General features: G+C 40.4%; 1 protein-coding gene across 1 annotated transcript in view; it reads right to left on the reverse strand.

The window, feature by feature from the left end:
• LOC135110052 (uncharacterized) overlaps positions 1–20,947 on the reverse strand; it is a 30,787-nt gene that overhangs the window by 1,976 nt on the left and 7,864 nt on the right. The window contains exon 4 of the mRNA XM_064022023.1: positions 7,441–7,630. Within this exon, the coding sequence (XP_063878093.1) occupies positions 7,441–7,630 (190 nt within the window). The remainder of the gene's footprint in view (positions 1–7,440; positions 7,631–20,947) is intronic.

The following is a 20,947-nucleotide window of genomic DNA, read 5'->3' on the forward strand; positions in this document are numbered from 1 at the left end:
CGCTGAGTGCAGTTACTGCCCGCTCGAGTGTTCCAGCGAAAATCTGAGCACCCTGGCGTGAACCGTAAGTGCACTCCATCCCTAACATACAAGGTGTCCTTGCCATCGGGCGCTGTTGTCGATGAATGTCCATTCATTATTCTTACAATGATTCGTGAGCCTACGACTCACTGTAATAGCTCTGGACAACCACTCAGCACCAACTCCCCTTCTTGGCAAGACACCACATACCACAGGAATCCCTCCCTTGTCCCTAATTTTATCCAGTGTTTGTCTATACGTCTGAAAAAGCTCTTCACTCCTGACTTTACCAGTGTCATTCCCTCCTGTGATGAGAAAAATAATGGGCTTGACCCCATCATTTTCCAAGCACGTGTCTAGAGAATCGGTTCTCTATTCCTATCCCTGGCAATCACATCCTCGTCCTACATTTCCTATTCCTATAAGTGCCTAACCTGACTTTTTCCAAGCACAAGCACCCTACCTAAGGGCAAGGTAAATGTTTATGTCCCTTACCTCCTCTCCTTGTCCCCTCCCGCCACGTTCTTCTCCTCCTCCGTCACTCCCTCCAATACAATGAAGGGATTGACATCTCCACGTAGCGCCCCTGGAAGAGAGGCGCCCTGCAGACCTTCATCTTCGCGCCCCTGCACGCAACCGACCATTTCTCCGTCGCCTTACTAGGTAATGAGACAGCAGGGACCGATCCTCCTTCAGGCACTAAGATCCTCTCAAAGAACTCAGTCAGCAGGTCTGATATTCTCACGAAACTCAGCTTGCATCTCCAAAATCCTTCAGTGGACTCAGTCTCCACTTCTGAGCCATTGCAATGAAAGCCTCGAGAACAGGAGAATTAACACAACCAGTCTTTTTTATATGCACAACGGTGTAACAACGCTCTTGAAATCCACCATCTGGCTACGACTAGAGAGTCACTCTCAAACTAAATTTATCTGTGCTGTATACCTCTCACCTAACATTGACTATATAAAATTCTTTGACTACTTAACTTCCAGAGAGGAGCACATTCTTACTTTCTTTCCTTTTTGCGGAGATCTCCATTCTTGGAGACTTCAATATTCACCACCAGCTTTGGCTTTCCTCTCCCTTCACTGATCAACCTGGTGAACTAGCCTTCAACTTTGCTATCCCCCACAACCTAGACCAATTGGTGCAACACCTTACTCGTATTCCTGACCGTGTTGGAGATACGCTCAACATTCTTGACATTTTCTAACCTCTAATCCTTCTGCTTATGCTATTACCCTCTCTTCTCCGTTGGGCTTCTCCGATCACATTCTCATATATGCATCTTGCCTTATCCCTCCAGTCACTCTTCAAGATCCCTAAGTGGAGGTGCCTCTGTCGTTTTGCCTCTGCTAGTTGGGGGACCTGAGGAGGTATTTTGCTTTTTCTTTGGAATAACTACTGCTTCTGTGTCAGAGACTCGTATCTGTGTGCCGAGCGCATAACGGATGTGATAGTGTCTGGCATGAAGGCGTACATTCCTCACTTTTTTTTTTTTCTCGAACTAAACCTTCCAAACCTTGGTTTAACATAACCTCTTCTCGTGCTATACATGACAGAGAGGTGGCCCACAAAAGGTACTTACGTCTTCCATCACCAGAATCTCATGCACTTTATATTTCTGCCCTAAACAACGCCAAATCTGTTCTTCAACTAGCCAAAACCTCCCATAATAAAAAGTGTAAAAATCTAATTCCCCTCCTGATTTCTGGTTCCTTGCCAAAAACATTTCTAATAATTTTCCTTCTTTTTCTTAACATCCTTTATTTCAACTAGATGGCACCACTCCTATCACATCTATCTCTAAAGCTGAACTTTTCGCTCAAACCTTTTCTAAAAATTCTACCTTGGATTTAAGGCTTGTTCCTCCGTTTTGTCCACCCTCTGACCACTTCATGCTACCTATTAACATTCTTCGCTATGTTTTCCATGCCATCGCTGGCCTAAACCCTCGGAAGGCTAATGGACCTGATGGGGTGCCTCCTATTGTTCTCCGAAACTGTGCCTCCGTGCTTGCACCTTGCCTAATCAAACAAACTCTATGAAATCGGTATGCCAACATCTATCTTTCCCTCTTTCTGGAAGTTTGTCTACATTCGACCTGTTCCTAAAAGGGGTGACCGCTCTAATCCCTCAAACTACGTCCTATTTATTTTTTTTTTTTTATTTCTTGCCCATCTAAAGTTTTTGAATCTATCATCAACAGGAAAATTCTTAAACATCTATCACTTCATAACTTTCTGTCTGATTGCCAGTATGGGATTCGTCAAGGCCGTTCTATTGGTTATTTCCTGGCATTCCTTACTGAGTCTTGGTTATCCTCCTTTAGAGATTTTGGTGAAACTTTTGTTGTTGCCTTAGACATATCAAAACCTTTTAATAGTGTCTGCCACAAAGCTTAGATTTCCAAACTACCCTTTTACGGCTTCTATCCTTCTTTCTGTAAATTCATCTCGTTTTCTTTCTGACCGTTTTACTGCAGCTGTGGTAGACGGTCACTGTTCTTCTCCTAAATCTATTAACAGTGGTGTTCCTCAGGGTTCTGTTCTGTCACTCACTCTCTTTCTGTTATTCATCAATGAACTTCTAAACCAAACTTCTTGTCCTATCCACTACGCTGCGCTTTTCCACGTCTTTTCGTAGACATCCAACCTTTAGGAAGTAAATAGTGCACGGAGGGAAACCACATATCGCCTGACTTTTGATCTCTCAAGAATTTATGATTAGAGTAGAGCAAACTTGGTATTGTTCAGTGCCTAAAAAACTCAATTCTCCATCTATCAACATCCAGCTATCAAATTAAGTTTCCAGACAACTATCCCCCTCTTCTTCAATTACACTCAACTGTCTCCCTCTTTTACATTGAATATCATCTGTCTGTCCTTTTCTTATAATCTAAATCGGAAACTTGACATTTCATCTCTAGCCAACACAACTTCTAAGAATTTAGACGTTATGAGACGTCTCCGCAAGTTTTTCTTTTTCATCCCTGTCCAGCTGCTAACTCTGTACAATGTTTTATACGTCCATGTATGGAGTATGCTTCACATGTCTGGGGGGGGGGGGTTTCCAATCATACAGCTCATACTGACAGGGTGGAATCAAAAGCTTTTCGTCTCATCAACTCCTCTCCTCTAAATGACTGTTTCCAGCCTGTTTCTCATCTCCGCAATGTTGCATCTCTACGTATTTTCTACCGCTATTTTCATGCTAACTGTTCTTCCGATCTTGCTAACTCTATGCCTCTTTTCCTCCTGTGGCCTCGCTGCACAAGACTTTCTTCTTTCTCTCTCCCCTTTTCTGGCCACTTCTCTAATGTAAGAGTTAATCAGCGCTCTCAATCATTCATCTTTTTCTCTGGTAAACTCTGGAACTCCCTGCCTGCTTCTGTATTTCCACCTTCCTATGACTTGAACTCCTTCAAGAGGGAGGTTTCAAAACATTTATCCTTTCAATGGGCTTTTTTTTATTTTTTTATTGGATTTTTGTTATTCTTGGCCGGTATCCCTCATAAAAAAAATGAATAAATAAATAAAATAAATAAATAAAACACATTCAAAATCTACAGTAGCTGACATGTGTGTTTAATGGAGGTTGTATGGGATCGACCTGTGTTTTTATTTTTTTCTCATATTTTCTGCATTTTTTTGTCCGCTTACTTTGGCATATGCAACATTTTGAATTGTTTTTCCCTTATGCAATGAAGCGTCCTTTTATGAAATTCCATGGTTTCACGATCCGCGAGACGTACATGATTTTTTTTTTTAATACTTTTTCTTTAGTCACCTATGAAAATCTACGGTTTTCTCTGCGTACAGCATCTAAGAACGGGAATTATTGCTTTAATAATTCTGAAATTTTTATTCAAAAAATAAAAATATATAATTATTTCTTCGCACATCCAAGAAATAATAAATGCATCTGCATCAGACATCTTTTGCATTAATATTTTGTTTGTTTTAAATAGTGGGACAGTGGTTTTTACTTAGATATATGGCGAAATATAATAAAACTCTATTAACGACTCTCACCACGCGTTAATTAAAGCGTGAAATCATGAATCGCTTTAGACCTATGTACAGAATCAATCCCAATAACTAAGGGAAACTCTATATATATATATATATATATATATATATATATATATATATATATATATATATATATATATATATATATATATATATATATATATATATATATATATATATATATATATATATATATATATATTTTATTTTTTTTTTCTTTTTCCATATCCGGATGTATATATCCTGTAAATTTCAAGTCCCAAGCTGCAATAGGTAAATTACACGCCTTCAATTTTATGGCTTGATTTATCAAAATGACGGATTTTTCAGTATAAAAATTATCTCCTCCCTTGCTATTCCTGTTTCACAAATATGTCTTATTGCAGGTTATGAAAGCATGAACAACGAATATTGTTTCCAATCGAAACTATTGTTTGGAGTTGATAATGATTTTCATATATTTAAAAGTATTTATTTATTTAATTTTTTTCATCGAACTTAAAAAAAAAATTATATATATATATATATATATATATATATATATATATATATATATATATATATATATATATATATATATATATATATATATATATATATATATATATATATATATATATATATATATATATATATATATATATATATATATATATATATATATATATATATATATATATATATATATATATATATATATATATATATATATATATATATATATATATATATATATATATATATATATATATATATATATATATATATATATATATATTACTGCAAAGGAAAACAATAGCAGACCTTGATGTCCTGTCCTTTCTGATTAAAATGCTTCTTGAATGAAATAAATTGGTCAATAAATAAGGGAGGAGATACGAGTTGAACATGAGCACTTTAACATAGGATTCGCGATTCTGCAACCCCCCTTAATTTCTACTCCATAAAAAAAAAATACTAGAAACTTTATATATATATATATATATATATATATATATATATATATATATATATATATATATATATATATATATATATATATATATATATATATATATATATATATATATATATATATATATATATATATATATATATATATATATATATATATATATATATATATATATATATATATATATATATATATATATATATATATATATATATATATATATATATATATATATAAAGTTTCTAGTATTTTTTTTTTTATGGAGTAGAAATTAAGGGGGGTTGCAGAATCGCGAATCCTATGTTAAAGTCCAATATGATATGTTATACACACTCTTGCAGATACCAGTCTATCTGCAGTCTCCCAAAAGACAGGCACATACCCCTGTATTGTACTGCACTCCAGTTTGTGTTTAGTTCTTGTCAAATCTCCAGGAAGACTATATATATATATATATATATATATATATATATATATATATATATATATATATATATATATATATATATATATATATATATATATATATATATATATATATATATATATATATATATATATATATATATATATATATATATATATATATATATAAATATTCTGTGCAATAAATTATTAAAGTTAAAATGATTTTGGGATTGGGATAGCTATGAGCCACGTTTGTATGAGCTGTGTTTTTTTTTTTTTTTTCGCTTAATAGCCAGTAGGCGGATCACCCTCAGACGAGTATCACGGATTTGTTGTGAGAGCTAGTATACTTACGTAATACTGCCTATAAAGGCCATACAAGTAACTGGGTAAGGGTTGGGTACTAGTTACACACCTTTAAGGTTAGTGTCTTGTTCTGTCCATCTGCGGATGCCTAGAACCGTTTTTAAGTCTCTCTGGGTTTTTGCAGAGGCAGCTGCTACTCATTTTTTTTTTTTCTGTCTTGTGTCCCTTGTTTGTTCAGGCAGGTTGATAGTCTACCTGGAGTTGTTTTCTGAGGGGAACTGTCATTTGGTGTTCTCTAGATAAATGCTATTGACCCTCTGTTACTGTTAATGTGTGTGCGTCTTGTTGGCCAGAGAATGTTTCTTTGTGTGCAGCGTAGTATGCGGCACTCTCATTTATCTCCTTAACTGCCGACATTTTAGGAGGTGAGATCAGTCTTCCTGGAGATTTGACAAGAACTAAACACAAACTGGAGTGCAGTACAATACAGGGGTATGTGCCTGTCTTTTGGGAGACTGCAGATAGACTGGTATCTGCAAGAGTGTGTATAACATATCATATTGGACTTGGGTGGCCAGTCTGTGGGCACATACTATTGTACCCTCCTTTTCTGTGTCGTTTGTACCGTCTCAGCTCCATAGCACGCTGTTAATGAGTTCGTTCTAAGTTGGTTGATTAAGTTGTCGTTCGGTATACTCCTTTCCAGTTGGTGGGTTAAACAAGGTAAAGACCTATTGAGGCTTGATAGCGGTTGAAAAGTAGTAGGTGCCTGAATTCGTCTCGTTTGTGCCATGCATTAGGGTACCTCTGAGGTAGCCTAGATAGATGCTGACCCGAGGTAGTGGCAGCCGTGAGAGGGGCTGGATCTGGTCATAACAAAATTAACAACCTCACCAGCATTAAGTTGGAAGCTCTTATGGCTACGTGGGAGTGACAGTTCAGTATCGTTTGTTTGTTTGTCGTTTGTGTGAAAGTATTCAGCCCAAACTTTGGAAGGAAAGGCTCAACAATCAACCCACCTGCTACCACTGCAAGGCTGTGGTGCATTTCTGATTTAATTGACCAAAGCTGGTTACAGCTTCAGCCCCCTAGAAGGGTGCTGGAAGGAAAGGCTCATAGCAATGACGTCTCGCAACCTGAGTCTTCTCCATCTGCAGTAACTGGCAGTGTTGATCTGGCACAGTTCGGTGTGCCTCCCCTAATAACCAGTGACCTTGCTGGTTTGGCCTGACCAGAATGAGGAAGGCTTAAGACCTGCATATAATCAGGTAGGGGAGAAGAAAGAGAAAGTTGCTCTTGTGTCAACGGTCAGCACTCTACCTGTTTCTCTGAGGTCTGGTTTGGACTGATGCAGTCCATTTTTTTTTTGTCAAGGCACAGTTGAGATTGCTGGGGTTGAATACCGTATTACTGTATTGCGTGATACGGCAGCTCATATCCTTGTGAAGAAATATTAAAGAGAGGAAAACAGCCTCTGGTTAGGCAGTATTATGTAAGGGCATCAACTATGTCGAGGAATTTGCCACAACCAAGGTGAAGTTAACTCGCCCGCTAGTGACCACGGAGGCGCTGAGGTGACTTAGAGAGGAGAGGAGAGAAGTGTTACATTCATTAATTAAGTCTCACAATATCAATTTTCATATAGTTTAGACCATAATACTATTTTATTTATTCTATTTTTATTATTTTTTTTATTCCTGCATCAACCTTTACCTGTTCCTGTTCCTGTTGATGACTCGCACTCTGAAAACTCTTGTATTCTGCTGCTGGGCTTATTATGGCAGCAGCTCTGTTTTCTTGTATCCGTCGTGTTATAACCTCCTCTTTCCAGCGTGAGGTGATTCCAACATCTTCCAGTCGGTGAAATATATTACTGAATCTGTATTGAAATGGAGCACCATATCTGCAATAAAAAAAAAAAAGAATATATATATATATATATATATATATATATATATATATATATATATATATATATATATATATATATATATATATATATATATATATATATATATATATATATATATATATACACACACACACACACACACACACACACACACACACACACACACACACACACACACACACACACACACACATACACACACAAACACATCCCAAAGGAATTTACACCCACTTCCAGTCCTTAGGGAAAACATCTGCGTTCGTTTCTGAGTCTTTCCTTCCTGGTCATTGGCCAAAATAACAAGCTATCTCATTAGCTTTTCACCTAATTTCTTGGCATTTCATTGGTCAATTCTTCACCCTAAAAGTTCTAACATGATCCACTTAGCTCAGATAAATATAGCCCGCATGGTAGCTAGTCCTCAATCCCCTTCCGAGTCATTCACGAGAGTATAAGTTCCAGTCATTTCCAGTCACGAGCAGTCTTGGTCTCTCACTCAGTTTCCATTCGGGTAATTGTCAGTCTTGAGAGACACTGCCCAGTCATCATCACGAGCAGCAGTTCATATCACTTCAGAGAGAGAAAACAATCAATCGTCACGTTATAATCGTCTGTCTCGTCTCGTATCAAGTGTGTACTTTCTCATTATTATTAAATCAAAAAGAACTTTCATCATTCGTGTGTTTTATTCGCACACATCAACTATATCATCTTACTACCCATGACCTCCAAGCTACCAACAATACCAAGCTCACTACTGGTCCTCCACGTTAACAACAGACCAATTTCCTCATGTGATCCAGCAATGGCAAGCATTATGAACTGAGGCAAGCATAATCAACTGGGCAAGTATCTCAACTAAACCATGAACAGTACTGGAAAGATAACATCAAATCTCAATATGAACTATCAGTCGCATCAATCTGATACATTGGTGACAACGGGTGGCAATGACACTCACTTTTCATTCCATTGAAAGCAAGCAGGTAGCAGAAAAAAAAAAAAAAAAACAGTTCAATACAAGTGGTGGTCAGCGGTGTTGTGCAATCGAAGACACACAAACGCTCGATTCTCTCATAGAACAAGTACACGCCTAGGCACGAATATCACGCCCTATCGCAGGCAAGTTGCGAGGCTGAGCGCCAGAGTCACCATACATACATACATGTGCTCTCTCTCCTGGCCGCCGCCACGTGACTCGTCTCTGTGGCCGCACCTGTTTGCTGCCACACGTGTCTGCCGCGACACCCTGTCGCCACCTGCTCCTGCTTCCCTCCTGAGGTGTGGGTGTCCCTTGGCTCCTTCCCCAAGTCATCCCAGTGCTCACGGCCTTGGGTCCTTTACCGAGCTGCCCTCCGCCCACCACCCTCTCCACCAGTGCTCACGACAAGGCCTCATCGGTCATCTTCCTAGGTCGCTCCACGCGCCGCAGCCATCATCACTCACCGCCTCACTGCCCGGACCCGTCCAAGGATATCCTCCCCACGTCTTCCCATCTCTGTTTCTCGAGACATCTGCTGTCACTCCCTCGCCAACATTTAAGTATCCATTTTGTCTGTATGTCTGTCTGCCAACCCGTCTCCTGCCGTCTGTGTGTCTGTCTGTCTGCCTAAGTAATTGGTAATATGCCACCAGGGATCCCCCTCCAAAAGAAGGGCCATGCCACTGAGGACCATATGGCTATGGGTGGCCACACATGGCTGGCGGTATGTGGGACCACCTATAGTGGCCATATGGTCTTCAGTGGCAAGGCCATTCTTGGGGAGTTCCCTGGTGTCGATATGAACGTGGGACCTCCCTGACATGGCCAGTGGTGTCATCTGATTGAAATAAAGGGGATAAATAAGAAGAAGCAAAGTTATTGGAGATATTTTTGGGTAGGTGCCAAAAGTCACGAGGGTAGTTAGATCTTGAAAGATTTTGACACTTTCTATTAATGAAGGAATTTTTGGCTAGTTAGAGAACAGACTTGGCATGGTTAAGGGCAGAAATGTAAAGTGCATTAGATTCTGGTGATGAAAGGCTTCAGTACTTTCATGTATAGCACGAGAATAAGTGTTAAACCAAGGTTGGAAGGTTTAGGTCGAGAAAATAAGTGAGGAATGCACGCCTCCACGCCAGACACTATCACCTGTTATGCATTATGCACACAAAGATGGGTCTCTGACACAAAAGCAGTAGTCATTCCGAGATAAATCAACAAAACACCATCTTAGGTCCCCCCAACTAGCAGAAGCAATACCCCAGAGGCATCTATGCTTAGGGGGATCCTGGGGAAAGATTGGAACGATAAGACAAGATACAAATATGAGATTGTGATCGGATGAGGCAAACTAAGAAGAGAGAGTGACAGCATAAGCAGAAGGAATATAGGTCAGGAAAAGGTCAAGAATATTGGGCGTACTTCCAAGACGGTCGGGAATACGAATATGTCATGGAGGATGCTAGTACGCCAGGATGATCAGTGAAGGAAGAGAAAAGCCAAAGCTGGTGGTGAACACTGAAGTCTCCAACAGTGAAGGTCTCTGCAAAAAGGAAGAGAGTCAGAATGTCCTTCACTTTGGAAGTTAACAAGTGAAATAATTGATTTTAGTCAGAGGAGTTAGGTGAGAGGTATACAACACAGAAAAAAATTTAATCTGAGAGTGACACTGTTGTCGTAGCCAGATGGTGGAAAACTCGGAAGATTGAAGAGCCTGGGTATAAGAGCAGGTTAAGTAGTTGCTCACATAAACGCAACATCCAGCTTTGGATTGAAAATGAATACAGTGAAAGTAGGAGGGGACAGAAAAGGGGTTACTGTCTGTTTCCTGAGACACCTAAGTTTCAGTGAGAAAAATAAAATGAGGTTTAAAAGAGGAGAGTTGGTGCTCTACAAATTAAAAATTAGATCTAAGACCCGCGAAGCTTGCAGAAGTTCATGAAGGAAAAGTTGAGGGGGGGTGACAAGACACTTAGGGTCGTTATCAGAAGAACATACCGAGCTAGAGACTTTTGTCGTCCCCCTCTCCAGGTGGGGATTCCGAGGCTGGTGTAGGAGTCGCCATAATAATTTAGAATTTTCGAGTGAAGGGTGTGTGTGTAGTTTTATGTGGATGAAGAAAGTTGTCTTTTAGAGGCCAGGCTGTGACTGCCCCTTTTATGTTGTGAGACACAAAGGGAAACGCTCACTGCTGGGTTTAATGATAAGTTCACAGAATCCCGTGATCCAGTGCTTTAGACCCCACTGAGAGTAAATATCGTTCCGGCAGGTGTCTACTGCATCGTCCTTCTATATATATATATATATATATATATATATATATATATATATATATATAAGGCTGGGAGACAGGTAAAGTAGATGATGTAACAGAAGAATCCCGTGTAGATAACATCTGATCGCTAGTACAAGGAAGAGTTGCAACAGAGGGTACTACACCAGCAAGGAAGCAAGTATCAGAGGGAAAAACAGTCGGAATATAAGTATCCCCGTGAACCAATTCATTAATGGCAGGGAAAAGACTGATGTCATATTTGCACATGGTGTTGAAGCCTATGAGAAGATCAGCATTGAAAGATACATCTGATATAATATAAAAATAATCATATATGTCTGATTCCCGCGGTGATAAAGACAGATACAGGAGTATTTTTCCGTGAGGTAAGATAATTTTCACAGATATACTATTGAAATTTATATCATTAAGTAATGTAGTGAAGTGATTCTGGGAAGAGGAAGAGGGTCTCGGAAATACATTCATATTGATAAGGTTAACCGCAACACCCGTGTCAAAGAAAGCTTTTTATGATAGTGACACGTAATGTCACTGAAAATGCTTTTGAATAATCCAGCATCTTTAATGTTAATTGAAGGAAGTACTGAGTTAGGAGGATGAGTGAAGCACACCTTGTGTTTTGCACGATCTTTAGATATAAGGTGAAGATTTGAGGATGGATAGTGATGTTATGATGAACTGGTCAGAGAGGGACGCGAAGAGTTTTCCGACGTTGTTTGGGGAGCCTGAGACTGCATAATAATGCCTGCAGCCTTGTAAGAAATGACCTACTCTTTTGTGGAAAAAAAAGATTGCTTCAGGATTGAATGAGTGTCTTCCTGAGCTATCAAAAACAATCCTACACGAGAACATGGCCTAGCAGCTTGCAACGGTAGCAGGTGGCATTTCTTTATCTCGATTTCGATGGAGTGTAAAGAGGAACGGGAAGGTGGGTGATGAGGAGAGGTGAATAAGTCAAATTGAGGAAGCAGCAAGAGCCTGAAGAGCTACAGAGGTGAGAAGGCAACGCTTATCATAAATGACTTTGCAGACATCATATATGTAATCTGATTTGTGGAAATCAATGTTACTGGCGACCAATAAATTGGGAGCATCAAGGAAGGACGTGAACAAGATATAAGCTATGAGCCTTTCTAACTCATCTTTTGATAGTGAGTCATCTGAAAACCACTCTCAGTCATGGAGTTGAGGGACCAATTCGGAGCTCAGAGAAGAAGCAATGTTTTCTGCCTGGTAAGGGTTAGTGTGTGAGAGGACGTGCTGTGAGATAGATCTAGAGAGTCTGAGAAGAGAATGGGTGGCTCCAAGTTTAGAATGACTATGGAAATTATTTTTCAGGAGAATGGTGAAGTCATCAAAGGTAGTGAAAGGAGAAAATTTGTCCGATTTCACTAATAGGCCAGCGAGACTCGAAGGCTCGTGACAGATGGGTGATTTTAAAATGGATATTTTTCCTTATCAGATGTAGCTGCAAGTTGAGTGCATTCAATTCTTTGAATAAACTGATGAACATTCTCTATGCCAGCACCATAAACATTAGGAAGGTGATGTGATTCGTGTATGAAGGTGATATGAGATGTAGCGGTGGTTTCAGTAGACATTGTGGCAGGTAAAGGAGATAGTGCAGACAGTGAGCGTGTTTCCATGAACGATGTAAGTGTACAGATAATCAAGGGATAATATGCAGAATAGCACACAATATAATAACACAGCACACAACATGATAACACAGACAATAACAAATAATAATGAAAGACAGAAGTGAATGATATAAATACTGATAGGTAAGTTGGTAATATTCTACCAGGGACACCCCCCCAAGAAGAGTCATGCCACTAAGGACCATATGGCCATGGGTCGCCACACATGGCTGGTGCCCATAGTGGCCATATGGTCCATTAGCATGACATGGCATGCCCCTTCTTTGGGGGAGGTCCCTGGTGGCGATGTGAACGTGGGACCTCCCTGACATGGCCAACAGTGGCCATGTTCAGGGGGTGATGGTGACAGCGACGGTAACAGGGAGAGGCAGGGGCGTACGTCCTTATTCTTTGGCGACATTGAAATGACTATATTAATCAATAATATGGGGTGGAAAGTAATTGAATGATAAGGGGGGCGGGGACGGCGATGTGACTGAACGCATCAGTCAATGTGGTCGCTGACGGCACGCCACCAGGTTCCATGTGGCCTTTGGTTTGAGAAGGGATGAGAAAGGGAGGCAGCAGGGTGGTCCACCAAGCGCGGGTCTTGGGCGGGTCCCTCCAACATCTCAGTACATTTCAGTGTCTCCCACTAATCGATGGTCAAAGTCTGCCACGCTGCACCGTTATAACCTCGAGCCTGTTGACATATGTATGACACGAAAAAGCGAACTTTAAAGTCAGTCTGTTAGTCAAGAGGGCATAAAAAAATGTCATTCAGAGATAGTGACGATATACGTATATCTATCTTCTCTTGCAGGCAGTAGGTCATTTCCCCAAAAAACACAACAACAGAATTTGAAAACAGAATCTTAGCCATTCATTTAGACACCGGCAGGGATTATGAAGTCGGCCTGTGTAATATCTTATTCCCTAAATATTTTTTACTGTATTTTTCCTTATCAGATGTAGCTGCAAGTTGAGTGCATTCAATTCTTTGAATAAACTGATGAACATTCTCTATGCCAGCACCATAAACATTAGGAAGGTGATGTGATTCGTGTATGAAGGTGATATGAGATGTAGCGGTGGTTTCAGTAGACATTGTGGCAGGTAAAGGAGATAGTGCAGACTGTGAGCGTGTTTCCATGAACGATGTGAGTGTACAGATAATCAAGGGATAATATGCAGAGAAATATAAACACACAGAATAGCACACAATATAATAACACAGCACACAACATGATAACACAGACAATAACAAATAATAATGAAAGACAGAAGTGAATGATATAAATACTGATAGGTAAGTTAGTAATATTCTACCAGGGACACCCCCCCAAGAAGAGTCATGCCACTAAGGACCATATGGCCATGGGTCGCCACACATGGCTGGTGCCCATAGTGGCCATATGGTCCATTAGCATGACATGGCATGCCCCTTCTTTGGGGGAGGTCCCTGGTGGCGATGTGAACGTGGGACCTCCCTGACATGGCCAACAGTGGCCATGTTCGGGGGGTGAAGGAGACCCAAATTCCAGTATATCTTTTTATGGTCGGGTAAAATAGTCCAATTTTTATGTCTGTGACTATAATATGTATACCTATTTACCGGAAAGGAACATCGTCTCCAATTTAGCCGATAAAAACATACCAGCCGATCAATTTTGCCGATAAAAACATACCAGGCGATAAATGGGCAGATAGTGAGAGAGCTTCAAACAATTTTGAACGAGTCCTTTAAGATCTATTTTTAATACTCGGAAATTATCTATTACGACCGCAACATGGAGAGAGATGTAGTTAACAATGCGATCGTACTTCCTAATGACGATCATATTTACAGTGATATAAGTATAAAATTTAGCTCGCATGTAGCTCGCATTCTGGGTTTCAATCTAAATTCTCGCTACACCGTTTACTTTTAAAATCCTGGTGATGCCATTTCATCTTCCAATGCGAGCGAAGGTTTCCCCTTGGCACCGATAAAATTATTCGCTCAATACGTACTGCGAGCTGATGCGGGGACGGATTATATGTACGTTTATACCGACGTCCTTTATACCACACGATTTGGTAACCAACTAGTTAATATATTAGACGTCATACCACTCCCCGACAACAGCACGAGTAAAGGTGCGAATCCAATTCCGTATAAACCACTTTTCATATCAACTATGCAGAGTGTGGGCGTCAAAATTACCAATCAAATGGGCAAACCTATTCAGTTTGAAGATGGGGAAAACAGTGTTACTTGTGTGTTACATATAAGACCACGTTAACTTTTGTTTCTCGGACGTAAAGTTTTGAGGAGAACCAACCAAATCAGGATAAGGGGAAGGGGGTGGAAATAATGAAACAGGCAGGTGTTGCCTACTTCAGAGTCAAGTCACGTGAGCCGCGGAAACTTCAGTGTTTCTCCGCGCGCCATAGCGGACGGGATGCAAGTGTTGACAATGTCATAGAAAAAAAAAGAAAAGAAAAGAAAAAAGAAAAGAAAAGAAAGAAAAATGGGTGTTCACTATGGGACAGCAGAGACACGACATTTATGTGAATTGTGTGGGAGATGGCACACTAAATCACCTCGTCCCTCATGTGTAGAAAAGCAGTGTGATTTATGCGAGCAGTGTGGTGTTCTGTTTCCACATCCTCCACCAGAACACACCTGCAAAGTTGGAGATCCTGATTCTTCTGGTAAGCATTATTACTTACTTTTAGAGAGAATATATAATAATAAAGATGAAATGACTCAATCTTTACAACTTTGAGCGCGGAGTACATCTTCCTGTACAGGTTCACACTCGATTGACCACAGTGGCGACGTAGAACACACACACATCGGCAAGCGTCACAATCCAACATCCCACGCGGAGGTGGGGGAAGAGGTGAGGAAAAACAATATATTTACTGCTAATAGTAAATCATTAAATAACGGTACCACCGCCAATACTGCTAGCTACTACTATTTTTTTTTACTTATTTATTTATTTATTTTTTTTTTATTATTATTATTATTTTTTTTTTTTTGACTCGCCACTTGCACTCGCCGGGTCCAAGTGGATTGTCGGATAATGTATTAAATTCTTCCGAGACTTAAAGGTCCCCGCTACCTACACAAGATAAATATCAATTTAATAATAATAATGATAATAATAATAATAATAATAATAATAATAATAAACTGTCGCTGCTACTCCTATTTTTTTCCCCAGACACCCCACGGGCGGAAGCAGACCACCATGAGCGCGAACCGCCGGAAGAATCTCGCTTAATTGATTCGAGGAAAAAAAAAATATGAGGAGCTTCACCAAACATCAATATGACATATCTGAACATGTAAGCAAGAAATCCACTCAGTCTACTTACCGAATACAGGGAGTTCTTTATACGGGAAATTAGATCTTATTTCACGTCATATGGCTCGCCATTCCCTCCCACCCTGAAAACATTTTCACACATTTCTCTGTTACTAGTTAAATTCTCTACCTTAGGCGAGGATGTTTCTCGCGTCATTCATATTGCTTTTAGAGCAAGTCTGATCACCTATCAAGATGTACCTGAACTTGTTGATTTATGGATCCATCAGCTGAACAGTCGGTTGGAAAGCCTTACCGGCGAGACTGAAGGACCTGGTTTGTCATTTCAAGACTAGAGATTTTTTTTTCATTAACTATTGCTTGCATGCCGCGTGTAATGGCATAGGGCATTATGTTGCATATCCTAGAGGCGTGCGAGGTGGGAAAGAAATTTTCAATCCTGATGGCAGACATTCATCCCGTGTTATTCAGTGTTTGGCAGCATTCAGACTTCACGCCTGAGGTGTGCCTTGGAAAAGAATTCCAAGAATATTACGGGGACGGCACGGCGGAGAGAAATACGTCAGGCGCGGAAAAGTAGGGAGTCCTGTGACTCGGGAGAACTTGAGTCAGTTAGAAAGGTAAAATCACTTGTCTCTGGATGTTTATACACTGGCCAAAAGCGGTGATATGTACTATTTTACATTATCAAGAAAAGGCTCGCGAAAGTGTAGAACTGCCATCCCCCTCCTTTTACTAGGCGGCCGACACATGGCGCTCATTAAAGACGTGGAGAAGCTACACCGGAAATTAACGAGAACCCATCCCACCCTAGAGGGATATCAGTTTTGCAAAATATGTTTCAGCTCAGTTCCCAAGTCTCAATTTGAGCGATCACGAGTGTCATTGTGACTTTACTCAAACTCTTCTCTTTGCAGGTGATACTGAAAAAAGTAAAATAAAAAAAAATTTGCCTACACCTATCACCCTGCCTATTTAGCATTTTTTTTATTTTGAAACTATGATAAAACCTAAGGAGAACAGGAGTGTGATAGCTGAACATGAACCAATTGGCTACTCGTATCTCATCATCAATAGGCATGGAGATGTCGTAGAAAAGAGAAGTTATTTCGGCGGAGATCCCGTGAATAATTTCATTGATAGCCTATCTGAAGCTTGGTGAATCATCAAGGAAAGTGTAGTTAGCTATCCAATTATCATGTCTGCGGAGGATGAAGTCTAGTTCAAACGTCAGCGGCACTGCAAGCTCTGCCGTCAACCGTTTAATGTGAAAATACCCCCCTCATAAACATCACGACCACTCATTATCACAAAATAATTACAATTGGGCATTGTGCGCGCGATGCAACCTCCAGTGTCGTGATATGATGAAATATCTCATCTCTCTGGGGCATAATATGAGCTATGACGTCTCCTTAATCATAAAAGACCTTCAGTTGCCAGAGTCGCACGTGGACATCCTTGGCAAGTCAGAATCGCATTTATTGAAAGTAAGGATTAAGGAATTGCAGTTTCAAGACACGCTTTCCATTATGAACGCCAGCCTAGGTCATCTCGCTCAGACTCACGTGCAGACGGGCTATGACACGCGTTACGTCCAGGAGATGGTGAATTACCTCCCCGAGGATATAAGATGTAATTTGCGCTCAAAAACTGTTTCCTTGTTATGAATACATCACCGACCTTGACTGCTTAGAAGATCGGCAATTACCGCCTCGCGAAGCATTTTATGACACGCTCAAGGAGAAGGCTCTGTCACCTGGAGAATATGAACACGCTCAAAGTATGTGGACTATGGCTTCCTGTCGCACTTTAGGCGATTACATAAGACTGTATTGTGAGATTGATGTGGGGTTATTAGCCGACACATATGTCAAATGTAGATCATACCTCCATGAGTCTTATGAACTGGACGTGGCACATTACGTGTTATTGTCTTCTTATGCTTATGACGCTTTTTTTAAAGTCGACAGGCGTTCACCCACCTTACGACCTTAACATGTATCACCTCATCAAAAGAAATGTACGAGGAGACTTTGTAACTTGCGTCAGACCTCACCTGCAGTCAGACCACGAACCTGACGGCGGTCCCGGCACCTATGTGTTCTATCTGGACTATAATTCATTATATGTAACCGTTATGTGTTCCCCCTTGCCTATGGGTAACATCAAAAAAATTTCTCAGTCAGAGATGGATTATTTTTTTGAAGTTGGCATCCAGAATCACGCGACAGATGGCGATGTCGGTTACTGGCTGCATTTGGACACCTGCGACGTTTCCCCCGACGTGGCCCGGGCGACGGACGAGTTCCCTCTGTGCCTCGCACATATGACTGTTACAGAAGATGACATCTCGCCGTACAGTAAAAGACTGTTAGAAGCTGAGGGTCGTAAGCTGGGGAAGAAAAATCGTAAACTCGTGGGCAGTCATAAGGGACTGAAAGATCATCTGGTCAGTATGGAATTGCTGCAACTTTTACTCTTACTTAGACTGGAAATACAATGTGTCCATGCTATATATAGCTTCAGACAGGCTTCATACCTGAAACCTTTCATAGAAAGGAACGTTACTCAACGTAAAAATGAGACGTGTGCCATTAAAAATCGCATTTGCAAACTGATGTCAAACGCAGTCTGTGGCAGATCCATGTTATCTGAAGTGAAGTATGGCCTCCAACAGAAATTAGTGACAAAAAAAAAAATTTAATGGGGAACGGAAGGAGCAGCTAGGCTTGCTGAAATCTAAAACCGGATCCACGCTCATCAAGGAGGCGATCATATTAAAACCAAAGATGTATTCGCTGCTGTTGGAAGATGACAAGCAAGTATCTCAAGATAAAGGTATTCCAACTCACCATCAACAGAATATATTCCATCAGCAGTATAGGGAAACGCTTAATAATGTCGCATATGGGATTGATTTAGCTATTGCATGTTGATTGCTATAATATCAGGAATGTAAAAGGGCAAATTTGTACCACTCGCATGTGAAAGCGTACGTTGTCACATTTTGACGACAAGCGCTTTCACGTCGATGGCTATACCACAAGGGCGTATTATCACCCTGACACTGATCTGAGGGAAAGAGATGCGGAGGATGAGGTGGGAGAAGAGGAGGCAGTGGAGGATGAGGAAGCGGTGGATGAGGAGGAGGAGGAGGAGGAGGAGGAGGAGGAGGAGGAGGAGGAGGAGGAAGAGGAGGAGGAGGAGGAGAAGGAGGAGGAGGAAGAGGAGGAGGAGGAAGAGGATAGGTTAATGAGTGGGTTGTGGCGTGATCGGGAGAGATTTTCCATAATATTGTTTACGTCATAATTAGGGGATAGTGAGAGAGGTTGCAGCTGCTAGCGTTGTCGTTGTACATGTAATGTAAGTGCATTTGTACTGTCCACGTAGGCTATGGAAGAGAAGGAGGAGGAGGAAGAGGAGGAGGTAATGTAAGAACATTTGTACTTAGGCTAAGGAGAAGGAACAGGAGGTTGAGGAAGAGGCGTGAGTCGGGAGAGGTCCATGTCTTAATTAGAGGGTAGGGATGAGGATGCAGCTGGTAGGCTAGTTATGCTGTTACCTACATGACCATGTAAATAAAGGTTAAAGCAATAAATCCTCTAAACATATCGTAGTGTGTTTTACTGCTCCTCTGAACTTAACATGGACAAGACATTTAGCGAAGAGATGCTGAATCTCTTCATCTATCATGCTCGCATAATTATCGCAGGTTATACAAATTCCGGCAAAACACACCTCTGCAATAAAATTATAGAGAAATATCAACATGGATTTAACAGAATTATTATTTGTGGCGTCTCATCTCATTCGCTGCAGCAGAATTCCGCCTTTCAAGATAAGGTCGAAGTGCATGAGAAAGTTATTGATTCCGTGATGGATGATGACAATCCATATGCCGATCCACAAGCACACACGCTCTTGATATTTGATGATAATTTCCTCACGGCTGGCAATTCTCAAACGATAGCAGAAGCCTTTACCAAAGGGAGACATAAAAATGTGTCATTTATAATGACACATTTTTTTTCCCCGAAAAGTATGCTAGCACGATAACTTTAAGTGCCTCGCATTACATTCTTATAAAAAACAGATATTTATCAAATTGAAATGTCTGGGCAGGCAACTTTATGTAAAGGAGCGTGCCAAACACTGTGGAAATTTATAAAAATGTCGTGCTTAGACGCGATCACAGTTATTTGTTGTGCGATTTATCCCCGAACACATCCGAAGAAATTCAAGTGCGCACAAATATTGTGAATGAGCCGCCCTGTGAGATCTGTTTGCTATGAACACCGTTTTGGACGAATTTTATCGTGATATAACGAATCTTACGGGTTTAGGAAGTATGCAAGCACTCTACAGAGAGGCAAAGAAAAGGGTTAAGAATCTAACACTCCGCGATGTGAGGGCATTTACGCAGAGCGTCCGCGTTTATACGCTTTACAAGCCAACACTGAAACGTTTTCTGCGGCGAAAAATTCTCGCTCCTAAACCATCTGTCATTTTAACTTTTTTTTTACGAAGATTTTACGAAGGTGCACAGACACAATTGTGTATACATACATCATGTTTTGCCTAGACATTTTCAGCAGGTACTTGAAAGTGGCAACGCTGACAAGTAAATCCAGTCGCAGTAGCCTGCAAGCGCTGACAATTTTTTTAGAGTCAGGAAGTTTTACAGGCGTGTCGCGTCTTTTTACCGGTCAGGGATCCGAATTTTATAAGCAGGCAGTGAAAAAAAATATCTAACTTTGAAAGGTATTAACCTGTATTCCAATTACTCGCGCGAAACAAAGGCGAGGTTGGCAGAAAGGGTCATCCGAACTATAAAGGTGAAGATATATAAATTTCTCATGCAGAACAATATACTGTGCGTATATTAACGTCCACCGCCCACCGCCAACCCTAATAAACACGTACAATCACACCACACACTGGGGTTTGGATGATAACCAAACACCGGCCCAGATTCACCACCTCCGTGACTTGACTCAAGTTAGAAAGCAATTTAAACGAATGTTTAAATCATCCAAGAGGAAAGAAAGTCGTGAGTCATAAATTAGA

The sequence above is a fragment of the Scylla paramamosain genome, chromosome 19, assembly GCF_035594125.1.
Source record: "Scylla paramamosain isolate STU-SP2022 chromosome 19, ASM3559412v1, whole genome shotgun sequence".
NCBI lineage: Eukaryota > Metazoa > Arthropoda > Malacostraca > Decapoda > Portunidae > Scylla > Scylla paramamosain.